We start from the raw sequence: 13,751 nt of genomic DNA, 5'->3' as shown, positions 1-13,751 counted from the left end.
TTGACATAATGAGCATTTGACAGAAATAGCGGCCATCTTGAAAAAATGGCCGCCATGTTGAATTTTTGGATGGCCAACGCCTTTTTCCCAAAGAGTGACCCTTAGAGAGTATCTGTGCCAAATTTCATGCTTCTATACCAATTTGAACGATTCTCTCGAAATATGCCATTAATCTGCTGCACTATGTGTATTTAAGACCCTAGTTCCCTTTATTCAGTGTTTGGTTTTGTCTTAGTTTAAATGTGGTTGTGCTATTCTGTTTTCTGGTTGATCTCCTGCGTGTTACCTTTTAATATTAAAGACTGTTTGTTGGTATTCCTTAATCATTGTGCGCTCATCATAGCCACATTGTCTAATGTCATTAGTAATTAGCATTTTAAATATACCTTATATTTAATCTCTTTTCATTGCATGCAATGAAAAAAGAAACATTGAGATTTTTTCCTTCATTTACGTGTGCATCAAAGTGTTAAGCGATACAACTGAATACATAAATACAACTGAATGCCACACGCAACAGTGTGTTATTAGCAGGCAGTCACCTGAAAACTGCATTTGTAAAGCTTAAAGGCTGGACCTGTATAGACAAGTTACAGACTAAACTGGTGTGGACATGTTACTTTTAAACAGGAATCGGGACTAATGAAGGTGTGTTTTTCCATGGATGAACATCTTACTCTCTCTCTCTCTTTCTGTGACAGTTGGAGGAGGGGAGCAGGTTTGAGCTCATAGACAGCTGTGCTGCTTCACAAAGGGTTTCTCATCATCTCACTGAAGGTGAACTCACTTTGCCCGAGGTCTGTGGTGTTTTCTGTAGATGTATGTGTTTGATGTGGGTCTGATCTGTGCGTTTCAGGTGGAGTGTTTGCGTTTGCAGTGGACGGATCAGTGGTGACGGACAGGCTCAGAGGAGATGCAGTAACATATGTGAATATTCCCACCAGCCCCATGTCCAAAAAACAGCTGCATTACATGGAACTAGAGCTGCAGGAGTCCAGCACGGCCATCAGAGGTGCAAAACAAGCAAATAATAATTAGTATTGTGTACACATCAACACATATATATATATATATATATATATATATATATATATATATATATATATATATATATATATATATATATATATATATATATATATATATATATATATATTAAATGGAAGCTTGTTTCCACCACAGAATAAAAAATAACAAAGGTCATTTTGATGTTTGACGTTTTTTTCCTGGGAGGAAGTGGCGGGCACGGAGGCAGTTAAGCGGGCTGAAGCGAGGTTGAGACATGGCATGTTGGTAGGCTCAGTGGCAGCTGGACAAGCCGGGTTTGGTAGGAGAGAGACGGGGAGAGAGAGAGAGAGACGTCAGCTGATCCAAGGGTTAGATCTGGGCAGAGGTGGAAGAGATGTTTGGCTGAATGAGATGTTTGGTGGAAGAGATGAAGTCATGATTGGCTGCTGAATGTTGACCTAGGGAAGCAGGTGAAGTTTCCAGGATGACATTCAGCCCAGATTTGGTCTTAACATCTGACTGTTCCAAGCAAGTTGTCATGTTGAAACTTACTATGCCTTGGGAAGGCCGGATAGAGGAGGCCCATGAGCGCAAGAAGGCAAAGTATCTTGAATTGGCAGAGGAATGTTATGTAGAAGGCATGGGTGGAGGGCCCGCTGCAGGGGCTTTGCAGGACAGTCTCTACATCTTCTTGATATTAGAGGGTTGCAGGAAAGAACAGCCACCAAGAACACCACAGAAGCTGTGGAAAAAGCATCAAGGTGGCTGTGGATCAAGAGGGTGATCCATGGGGTAGTGCGCTACTTGGACACAAGGTGAGACTGATCACACCCTGCTGGGCCGCCCAGGCTAGGGTGTCTGATGATCTAAGACCCAAAACAACCTATGACCCTTGGTTTATCACTGATGATGTGACTAAGTTGAACCATTGGGTGTTTCAGAATCCACAAACTTGCAATTGCAATTGCAAAAACATAAAAAATAATACTCAGCTGGTAAGATAGTCACAGTTACCTTTTTAATTTGGTATACTGGGGCAGACACAAGCTTCCATAATATTAATTATTCATTAAGTTAAACAAACAAAGCACCTGCTTTCAAGTCATTCACAGTCACATTCAAGATACAACCCATCTGACAAAAACAGATTTTACTCTATTTAAAGCAAAACAGCCTGAAGCTCAAATACAATAATAAATGCCACTCACTTTAATGCAAGTACAAACATCTGAAAATATCAATTTCACTAAATACTGTGAATTTATATATTGTTTATTATTTATTTGTAAATGGCTATTGTAGTTATTTAAAATAGGTATCTATGTATGTGTCTTTTGCTAATATATTTTTTTTTTATTAAATATAATGTATTTTATTCCTGTGATGAAAAGCTGAATTTTCAGCAACATTACTCCAACATGATCCTTCAGAAATCCTTCTAATATGCTGATTTGCTGCTCAAGAAACATTTTTTTTATTATTATCAATGTTGAAAACAGTTGTGCTGCTTGATACTTTAGTGGAAACCGTGATAAAGTTTTTCAGGATTATTTGATGAATAGAAAGTTCAAAAGAACAGCGTTTATTTAAAACACAAATATTTTGTGACATAAATGTTTTTACTGTCACATTTGAAAAATTTTGAAGTATGAGCTTTTCTGAATAAAAGTAATATTTTAGTAATATAATAGTGAATATTTTTAAAGTAATAAATGAAACTTTTTCAGGCCAACATCAACATCTGTCTTGTTCTGGTTCTGTTCAGGGAAAAGCTCCAGTAAATACGCTCAGATTGACATTGCAGCGACCGAGGCGGCTCACAGAGCAGGTACCCAGCATGCATTGGGGCGAGAGGAAGGGCTTCAGAGACTGGAGCAACAGAGGAGAAGACGAGGACTGAAAGAGGACTGAACTGAGAAACACTTCATCTGGAGAGTTCATGATCGTCTCTTGCTCTAGACAAACTGACCAAAACACTACATTTATGTGATGACAGTAAAACACAAAAATAGTGTATGTATCTACAGAAGTTTCCACTCATTTTCTCATATAGTCGACTGTGGATTTCACTATGTAGTGAATAGTGAGTGAGTGTGCAGTGTTAATCATAGCATATACACAAGTGTTTTAAATACAGTAATGTACAGTAATGTATACAGCTCACACACACACACACTGCTTAGATGAACATGTTAAACACACATTCAGTGTACAGTAAGCCGTAAATACATGGATTGATAAAATATCTGTATTCTCATGTTAGATGATTAATATGTGCAATGCACAGAACCAAAAATTGAATTTTTTTTATTTTTTATTTTTTTTTAAATTAATTTATTAATTTAATTTTAAAATGCGGAATATTACTTTCTAGTTGCATTTGTATTAAATATGCTGCATTTGCTTTTTAGTCTTTTTATTAACCTAAATTAAAGGCTAGTCATGTGAAGACAATAATTTTTAAATGAAACTACTGATTTTGTATTTTAGATTAATTTTGGAACCAGAAAATCATGCATTGCAGGTGTTCAGTGTCCTTTGTAGATTACATGCTGTATTTTCTCATAGTTTCAGCACTGAAGGAAGTGAACGGTTTGAACTGCGATATATGAAAAACATATAATGCTGCTGCTAGATATTATATTAATCAAAGTTTTTGTGACAAATGTAAAACAATAATGCTAATAATAATCGTTTGTATATACAGGTGTAAAATAAAAATAAAAACTAATGTTCAATACTGTTTCTTATTATTATTATTGTAAAGTTTAGTCTTAAGTTTTATCTGGAGACGCAGTTATATTGTCTCGCCGCTAGAGGACAGCGTGAGGCTTTAGAAACGGCAGTAAATTTAAGGGAATAAGCCTGCCATGAACACGTGTGTGAACACATTATGTAGTGTAAAGCTGGTGGAAAATAGAAACATCTAGTAGCCTATTATAGAATCATCTCCTCGTGTTCCTGGTGATTATCTTCAAGAGAAAGAAGGAACGAGGAGTAAGGAGTTTGGCGAGGATTTCTAAACGTATAGCTACATGATGACCAACAAAAGAGGGTGTTTTAAAGAAATTAAAGGATTCAGAAAATAGTTCAACATCCAAGCTGTTCTAAGGACGTTTTGATATTCCATTAAGTTATAGACACTTTATTTTTTTAATGTTCTCTGGACGTTCAGAACGTCCAGTTTTTATTTATTTAAATTGTGTAAAAACGTTCCATGAACGATGTTTGTGCTGACGTTGTGAGGACGTTATTAAATACCATAAACGTTACTGTAAGAACTTTTAGCCTTGAAAGCATTGCCAGAACTTTCTGAGAATGTTGCCTTTTAGCTATAGGTATATAGCCTAATTGGATGGCATTGAATTGCACTGAACATATTTTCTGAACAGAAATAAGGCACCGCATTAAAGTTTTAAATACACTGCAAGCAACAAAGGTGACCTCACTAGGATTCTGGGACCGGATTCACGAAAATCTTAAAGTCCGCGTGAACCGGAAGTTGCAAACGACTTTTCTCCAGTGTTGTGACGTATTTCCCAGTGAAACGGAATATTGAACAGAGGGCAGGGTTTTACTCTAGCGCTCCTCCTCTCCATCTCTGCTCATAGCAGACTAACGGTTTGAGGGGAGTGGTTAAGCAGTTCCCAACGCAAGCCGTCAAACCTACATCATCAGAGAAGGAAAGCCATTCCAGACCGGAAGTAACTTTTCAGACTTTGATTAAAGATTACGACGGCAAAATTTTTTTTTCTGTGTATTAACTTGCACGGATTAATTTTTCAACACAAGACTAGTAATATGCGCTAACAAAGTAAATAGGGTCAATTTTGATTTCAGTTGGACTTTAAGAAAGAAGTTAAGAAAAGTCTTATGATAAACTAAGAAGTTTGTAAGAATGTTCCTTCTAGAAAAAAAAAAAAGTTCTCAAATATTTTCCTTGAGAAAATGAAAGGCTTTGGTGTTATTTGATTGAAAGACGGGTAGGCCTATTGCTGAAGACTCGATGAATGAAAAACACCTAGTCCATGTTTTTAAACTGCCTGTAGATTACCGTATCATAATACGCGCCCAGACTACTGTCCTCGCGACTGGCTTTACGGGAGTTAATCACTCAGCGCTTTGATTTCGCTGCATCGTATCAAGTTAAAATAATTTAAAAGAGCATGGCTCAAGGTGCAGCGGTCTTTCCCATTCTCATTTGCGCTCCGTAGGCTATTTTCTTGCGCTCCCACTATGCGTCCTGTATGTGCGCTGCCTGCAGAGATGCGTCTCCTCATCATCAGCTCCGTAGTTTAGGGCTGCGTACGAAATTGCACTCTCTTCTTGAGTAGGTAGACCTACTTATACTTTGTGACCGCAAAAAAGTAGGCCTATGTTCTATTTGTGTCTTCATATATACACTCACCTAAAGGATTATTAGGAACACCATACTAATACTGTGTTTGACCCCCTTTCGCCTTCAGAACTGCCTTAATTCTACGTGGCATTGATTCAAAAAGGTGCTGAAAGCATTCTTTAGAAATGTTGGCCCATATTGATAGGATAGCATCTTGCAGTTGATGGAGATTTGTGGGATGCACATCCAGGGCACGAAGCTCCCGTTCCACCACATCCCAAAGATGCTCTATTGGGTTGAGATCTGGTGACTGTGGGGGCCATTTTAGTACAGTGAACTCATTGTCATGTTCAAGAAACCAATTTGAAATGATTCGAGCTTTGTGACATGGTGCATTATCCTGCTGGAAGTAGCCATCAGAGGATGGGTACATGGTGGTCATAAAGGGATGGACATGGTCAGAAACAATGCTCAGGTAGGCCGTGGCATTTAAACGATGCCCAATTGGCACTAAGGGGCCTAAAGTGTGCCAAGAAAACATCCCCCACACCATTACACCACCACCACCAGCCTGCACAGTGGTAACAAGGCATGATGGATCCATCTTCTCATTCTGTTTACGCCAAATTCTGACTCTACCATCTGAATGTCTCAACAGAAATCGAGACTCATCAGACCAGGCAACATTTTTCCAGTCTTCAACTGTCCAATTTTGGTGAGCTCGTGCAAATTGTAGCCTCTTTTTCCTATTTGTAGTGGAGATGAGTGGTACCCGGTGGGGTCTTCTGCTGTTGTAGCCCATCCGCCTCAAGGTTGTGCGTGTTGTGGCTTCACAAATGCTTTGCTGCATACCTCGGTTGTAACGAGTGGTTATTTCAGTCAAAGTTGCTCTTCTATCAGCTTGAATCAGTCGGCCCATTCTCCTCTGACCTCTAGCATCAACAAGGCATTTTCGCCCACAGGACTGCCGCATACTGGATGTTTTTCCCTTTTCACACCATTCTTTGTAAACCCTAGAATTGGTTGTGCGTGAAAATCCCAGTAACTGAGCAGATTGTGAAATACTCAGACCGGCCCGTCTGGCACCAACAACCATGCCACGCTCAAAATTGCTTAAATTACCTTTCTTTCCCATTCTGACATTCAGTTTGGAGTTCAGGAGATTGTCTTGACCAGGACCACACCCCTAAATGCATTGAAGCAACTGCCATGTGATTGGTTGATTAGATAATTGCATTAATGAGAAATTGAACAGGTGTTCCTAATAATCCTTTAGGTGAGTATATATATATATATATATATATATATATATATATATATATATATATATATATATATATATATATATATATATATATATATATATATATACTAGTGGTGGGCATAGATACATTTTTTTAATCTAGATTAATCTCACTGTAATCTTGGAATTAATCTAGATTAAAATGGCTCATTTGAATTCTGCCGAAGGTATTCAGAATATGTGTGCTACCCAAATAATGACTAAAGGGCATGTGTTTCTTAAATACAAAGTGACATTTAAAATAACTTGTATGCCAATTCATGAACACGCTATCTTTGTAGACCATACCTGCATGGCTCCAGCAGTTTCTCAATCCACTGAGCAAGGAGATTAGTTAGCTTGGCTGATGATAGAGCTGTGCTGACGGGCTTGCCTCGGATGCTTAGCTAAGAGATGCTTTGCATTTAGGTGGTACTTGAGACTGGAAGAACTACAGTAAACTAATTCCGCATTACACAAGGTGCAAACAACCTCAGTCTTGTTGAGGTTTCCATTGGGAAGCTTCTAGGGGTGTAACGGTTCACAAAATTCACCGTTCGGTTCGATACAGCAAAAAGAAAGAAATGCCAGAGATTTTTTATTTATTTATTAAAACTAACATAATAAAGTGTGATTTATTTTTTTTTTACTTTGAGCAATGATGGAGCTATAATAGACTCTTCTTATGAGCATATAAAACAAAACAGCTCCTTGGAAAAAATGAAATGTAGCCTAATATTGTAGTAGTTATAAACAAAGGTCTTTAGTTCAGATTAACATTTGAGGGCAGCAATTTTATTCATCATCAATGTCAAAATAAAACAGACGTAATGTTACTTGAAAGCATTATAGCCTACTATTCCTGCCAAACTTCCATGGTTGCAGTTACTACAGTAAATCCATGGTGAATGTTGCTGATCTGTGGACACTGGATAGTTCATTCATGGCACAATGTTTCTCCCTGACATCCACGTCAGCGCAGTTTGATCCGTTAATAACGGAGAAATGAGAATGTTTCTCACTAGATCTCGCAGCGATGTTATTACTTCTGTGGCGAATTCAAATGCTTTCATTACTGGATCTCTTATTAGTGCTGGATAGTGACCGTGTCGCTTGATCAAGATCGGCTCGCGCTGCACTGGTCAAAACTGATAAACGGTCCTTCAACCACACAATAACGAGCAGTTTCGTTCCGCTTACATTACATTTGCCATTTGATGTTGGGCAATGTTGTGGTCGCGCTGGCGTCATTATGAGCGCGCTTGCCACGCGCAACGCACCATTTGAAATAACGAAATTTTGATCGGCAGGAAAAATGGTCCAACGAACCGTTCGGTTTGAAAATGCGCACCGAACCGAATTCTGCTAGGTATACATCCGCTCTAAAATATCAAGGTGAAAGTCATCATAGCTTGCGTAGTATAGACCCAGCTCCCAACCCAACTTTGAGAATAGATTAACGGCGATATTTTTTTTATCGCCCGATAAGAGTCTCACGTTAACGCAGCACGTTAACGCCGATAACGGCCCACCACTAATATATACACACACACTGGGGGGTAGTCCATCGTCGTCCGATGATGACTTCTCCTATAATTTGTGGGTTCTTTGATGACTGTATAGTCCGATGCGGGATGCACACTGTCTTTCACAGACAGGGCATATAAAAGTTTCTCCTGATGGCCTTAAGGGGGGAGGAACAAGCATGGCCTGCTTTCTCTGATGTCTTTTAATCAGGCGATGTTCAGTTCTCCTGTCTTCATAGCTTTGTACTCCATTCTGCCAGAGTTGCTGCCAGAGTGTGCGATTCGCTGCACTAGTTTCCAGGGATGTGGGCTTTATCACACACTTCTTAAGAAAGCCTTTCAGTTGGTCTTTCAGCCTCTTTTTTTGACCGCCTGCAGATCGGGAGCCAAGATGTAATTGACCATAGAGTATCTTACGTGGAAGGCGACTTGGCGGCATTCTCACAACATGACCAAGCCATCTGAGTTGGTAGAGCATTAGGGTTGCTTCTATACTCGAACAGTTGGTTTTTTTCAGGATCTCAATATGTGGCACTCGATCTTGCCATGTCACTTTGAGGATATGCTGCAGGCATTTAATGTGGAAAGATTCCAACATTTTCAGATGTCGAGCATAGATGGTCCATGTTTCACAACCATACAGGAGAGTGGTGAGGCAGATTGCCCGATAAACAGCAATCTTTGTGTGTAGATGTAAATTAGCATTGCTAAACACTCTTTTCCTCAGTCTCCCGAATGAAGATGCAGCCTGCTTTATCCTGTGTTGAATATCTTGATCCATACTACAATCACCAGATAAATAACTGCCAAGATATTTGAAGTGTGGTACTATGGCAAGTGGTGAATCATAAATAGTAAATACTGGAGGTTTTTGTAGGGGATCCAATGACCATTGACAGAGGACTTCTGTCTTCTTGATATTCACATCTAAGCCCATCCTGCTGTACGCCCTAACAGCCGCTTTAAGAGTGGACTGTAGATCTTCTGGAGTATGTGACACTAGGGCACAATCATCCGCATATTGCAATTCCAGCACACGAACCAACTGTAGCTTTGTGACTGCCTGGAACCTCCTGATGTTAAAGAGGTTACCATCCAGTCTATAATCCACTGCAACCCCACTTTCTTCCTCCATCTCTTTATACAGCAGCTTTGTAACACAGAGTAAGAAGATGTTAAACAAGACAGGTGCAAGAACACAACCCTGCCTTACTCCACTACCTACTGCAAAGTTTGACGATTCTAATCCACCCAATGTTACTTTGGCGGTCATCCCATCATGAAACTGTCGCAAGATTGTGGTAAACTTTACAGAACATCCAAAATGCAAAAGCACCTTCCATAAGAGGTCACAATGTACGGTATCAAAAGCCTTGGAAAGATCCACAAAAGCAATGAACAAATTCTTATGTTGCTCGCGACATTTCTCCTGCAGCTGGCGTGAGGTAAATATCATGTCCACTGTACTTCGACCTCTTCTGAATCCACTTTGGGATTCTGGCAGTAGATTTTCAGAAAGGGCATTGACGAGTCGATGGAGCATGACCTTTGCCAGAACTTTGCCTGCAGCTGAAAGTGAGATCCCCCTACTATTTTCACAGATAGACCTATCACCCTTGTTTTTATATATTGTGACAAGATTTGCATCTTTCCATTGTTGGGGAATATTTTCTTGCTGCCACACTAGGGTGATGAACTGATGGATTGCCCTAGTACAGAGGTACCCTCCTTCCTTCAGGAGCTCAGCAGGAATACAGTCAGGTCCAGGAGACTTGTTGTTTTTCAATTCCTTGATTGCAGCATGCACTTCAGAAAAAGACGGTGGAACATCGAGACTCTGTATTCTTGGTAAAGTTGGTAGATCCTTTAACACTGTAAGATCAACTGATGCCTTTTGGTTTAATAAGGCTTGAAAATGTTCCCCCCATCTTTGAACAATGCCTGTTTTATCCTTAATTAGAGTCAGTTCATCAGCTGATCTCAATGGGCAGACGGAGTAAGATCTGGGGCCATAAATGGTCTTCACTGCAGTATAAAAATTATGCATATCATGCTTGTCTGCAAAAGATTGAATCTGCTGAGCCTTAGACGTCCACCACTGATTCTGCAGTTGTCGCAGAGTCCATTGCGTTGCTTTTCTCTGTTCGTGCCAGACCTTCTTAAGAGATTCAGACGATGGATCATTAAGGTAGGCTTTATGGGCGTTATGCATTTCTTCAAGGAGGGTAGAAATATATACAGAATTTTCATCAAACCAATCCTGATTTTTTTTTTTAAGTTTACCAATTGATTCAACTGCTGCGTCGTAAAGTGATGTACTTATAAGGCTCCATTTACTTTCAATTGCCACTTCACTCCTAAGAAGAAGCTCAACGTCCTGGAGCTTCCTAGCAACAGAGCATTGATAGTTGTTCCGCGCTTCAGTGTCTTGGAGCCTTACACAGTTCAGTTTCCCCGTCGCTGCCTTTCTAAGATGTACTGCCCGCCGAATCCTCAGGTTAAGCTTGGCAACAATCATCCGATGATCAGTCCAGCACTCAGCTCCTCTCATAGCTCGAGTTATGAGGACATCCCTCATATCATTTTGCCTGACAATAACATAATCCAGAAGATGCCAGTGCTTGGATCGTGGGTGTAACCCAGTGGTTTTCAAACTTTTTCAAGAGCGACCCTTTTTTTTTTTTTTTTTATTGACGCGACCCATAGGCCTATATAGGCCTATTCTTAAGCCTTTTGTTAACAACCGCTTTTGATGATGCACGTGCAGTGGCTTATCCGTGACGCGATCGTAACGCAAAGTTGATTCTGCACTCTTTTGATCTAGCTAAAGCTACAGGGATGCTAATTAACTGGTTAAAACCATTGTAAGAATTTTAACCAATTAATAGCCTACTATCGTTTGCTGTATGCTTAAAAAATTCACTAAAAATATTCCACAACAAATCCTTTAAATTTAATGATATTCAGAACAGAACAAGAATGAAAAAAAAAAAAAAAAAAATCTATAAACAAGCCAAAGCGAAATAATTTAAAGCGAAAGTGAAAGTAAGCGGCGTTGGGCTCACGTCTCTCATTCGAATACATTTTTTTCCATATTCGCGATTTATTTGGATGCTAAACTATTATTTATTATAGGCTTCTAAGAAAAAATGAAAATGATTATCCCCCCCAAATTTTAAATATTTATTAGGCTTCAAAAAATATAAAAACTTTTAATTTAAGTGAACTTAAAACAAACCTTACATAAACCCATTATAAATGTCATATTTACCTGTGCCTTTCCTGTCTAACAGGTATGAAATATACAGAAATTGAATAAGGTTATCAAAACATTCTGCACTGCATAAATTCTAAACTAACTATAGATAAATCCTTATTAAAGCTACAAGCATTCTTTAGTCAAGAGCAGTTAGTATTTTTCTCAGAGAATTAGCTGCTGCCACTTTAGGACCAGCCACAGCTGACGATCTCACGCATCCCATTCTCTCACTACTCTTTACTTTAATTTAAGATTTTATTTAACTCATATAAGACTGTTCTTGTGAGGATACTCGACAAAACGGACATTTTGGCATACATGTGTTGTTCGTTCTAGCGCGAAAGAGAACTTGATACTGGCGCGCGTCTATCTGTGGGTCGTGTGTGTGTGTGTGTGTGTCAGGAGGACATTCACTGACAGCGCGTTCTCTTTTGTCTTGTCGCGCATGAAAAAGCATTTGCATGAATAAGAGCGGGATCATATAACGATAGCTTAGTCACTTGTTGTTGTTGTTGTTTATGGCGTTTCATCGCCTGTGCCGCAAACGCGATACCACGGAGGAGCAGGACTGAGCCTATGTCGATGCGCGCGCGTCCGCGTCCGGGAACATCGCGTGCACACTATATAAACAAATAGCAAACGGGATTTTGAAAAGTGGGGAGGACATGTCCCCCCTGTCCCCATAGGAAATTACGCTCGTGGGCTTCTTTGTACTTCACTCACGTACGTTCCAATATCGATCCCTCTTCAGAAAATCACCCTCTTCACATGCGCAAAAATGTGCTTGGAAACATCACAGTGGAGCGGTGCTTACACTGAATGGCACGAATTGTAGGCTATTGACTATTTAAACAGAGCAGTGTAATTTTTATGTGAGGTTGACTATTTTATTTTGATAATGAACCGGCTGCGATGTCAAGATTGCAATGCTGGAATATGTTGTGTGCGTGTGAGGCGCCACAGGCACGATGGAATCATATAAATATAGCCTACTCCGTTATTTTGTTCAGGACATCATTCGAAACTGCAAAGTATTTATTTATATTTGTGTACACTCGCAATAAAACACAACATTGTGCTTTTGTAAAATAAAGAAAACAAACAAACTGCCGTCTCGGTTTCCTTTCCGTCAACTTGTTTGTGAGGCGCCGCGCCAAACGAACCAAACTCAGCAGCATGCTGTCAGTTTTTTCTTTCGTTTTATTAATCTATTAATTGTTTAAATAGCCATATTGCGCGTGTTTCTTTTATATAGGCCTATAGACTATGATTTTATGAAAACAAATTTTGTTTTTTAATTTAATTATATTTTCCTTAAATCATCCTGGCGACCCATTTTTTAAGTCTCGCGACCCAACGGAGGGTCGCGACCCAGGGTTTGAAAACCACTGGTGTAACCAAGAGGTTTTGTATTTGTTTTTTAATTGAAACATGGTATTAGTGATGGTTAGACTGTGTTCAGCACAGTCTAAGACTCAGGAGTCTTAATCCATTGGTGTTTACATTCCCAATGCCATGTCGTCCAATTATTCCATCCCAGATATCACTATTTCGTCCCACTCTTGCATTAAAATTGCCCAGCAGTAAAATTTTATCATGTCGTGGAACTTTCCTAAGGGCCTCATCCAGTGCCTCATAGAAACTGTCCTTTACCTCTTTTGCTGATGGAAGAGTAGGTGCATAAGCACTGAAAATAGTAGCATATTGTTTTCCAGCAAGGGGAAAGCGGAGTGACATTAACCTCTCACTGATGCCAATTGGGGTTTCAGTGAGGTTTGGGAGAATGCTATTTTTAATCGCCAGACCGACACCATATAGATCTTGTCCTCCTATAGGGTACCCTCTCCAGAAAAATGTATAACCCTCACCTTCCTCCTTCAATGATCCTTCACCCAGAAATCTGGTTTCACTTAGTGCGGCTATATCAATGTTATAACGTTTAAGCTCAGCAGCAACCAATGCTGTCCTTCGACTAGGTCGATTAGTGCCATAGTTTGAATCCAGGAGAGTTCTAATGTTCCATGTTGCTATACGTAATGAAATATATTTCTTTTGCATTTTGCGACCGCTGAAACGGAATGGCCCGATAGGTGCGGCATCCTATCCAGGCTAGGTCTGAGTGGGCAATGTTTAGATCACCTTTTCTAGATCCTTCCCCAATTGGGGTGAGCAGTGCGATTCCTTAATAGGACTGCTCAGACGCACAGGGGTCTGCCGGGAGCAGCTGCCACTCATTCCAGCTGCTGACGACCATATACCCTGTGCCACCACTGTGCAGAGTCTGAGCTAGAGGCTCCCAGATCATTCAGTCCTGCCCCCGTTGCCAAGCACTCCATC

At 39.9% G+C, this 13,751-nt stretch overlaps 1 protein-coding gene and 1 long non-coding RNA gene across 5 annotated transcripts in view; one reads left to right on the top strand and one right to left on the bottom strand.

The window, feature by feature from the left end:
• dok7a (docking protein 7a) overlaps positions 1–3,297 on the top strand; it is a 49,731-nt gene extending 46,434 nt beyond the window's left edge. For all 4 annotated transcript variants that reach the window (XM_079866383.1, XM_079866382.1, XM_079866381.1 and 1 more), the window contains 3 exons: positions 702–777; positions 857–1,012; positions 2,774–3,297. In XM_079866383.1, the coding sequence (XP_079722509.1) occupies positions 702–777; positions 857–1,012; positions 2,774–2,919 (378 nt within the window). In that variant the 3' untranslated portion in view covers positions 2,920–3,297. The remainder of the gene's footprint in view (positions 1–701; positions 778–856; positions 1,013–2,773) is intronic.
• Positions 1–13,751, bottom strand: part of LOC307155625 — an 821,100-nt gene that overhangs the window by 19,600 nt on the left and 787,749 nt on the right. The window lies entirely within an intron of this gene.

The sequence above is a fragment of the Squalius cephalus genome, assembly GCF_949319135.1.
Source record: "Squalius cephalus genome assembly, chromosome: 3".
Taxonomy (NCBI): domain Eukaryota; kingdom Metazoa; phylum Chordata; class Actinopteri; order Cypriniformes; family Leuciscidae; genus Squalius; species Squalius cephalus.
Note: the sequence above shows the minus strand (reverse complement) of the source record. Positions and strands in the feature narration are given on the sequence as shown.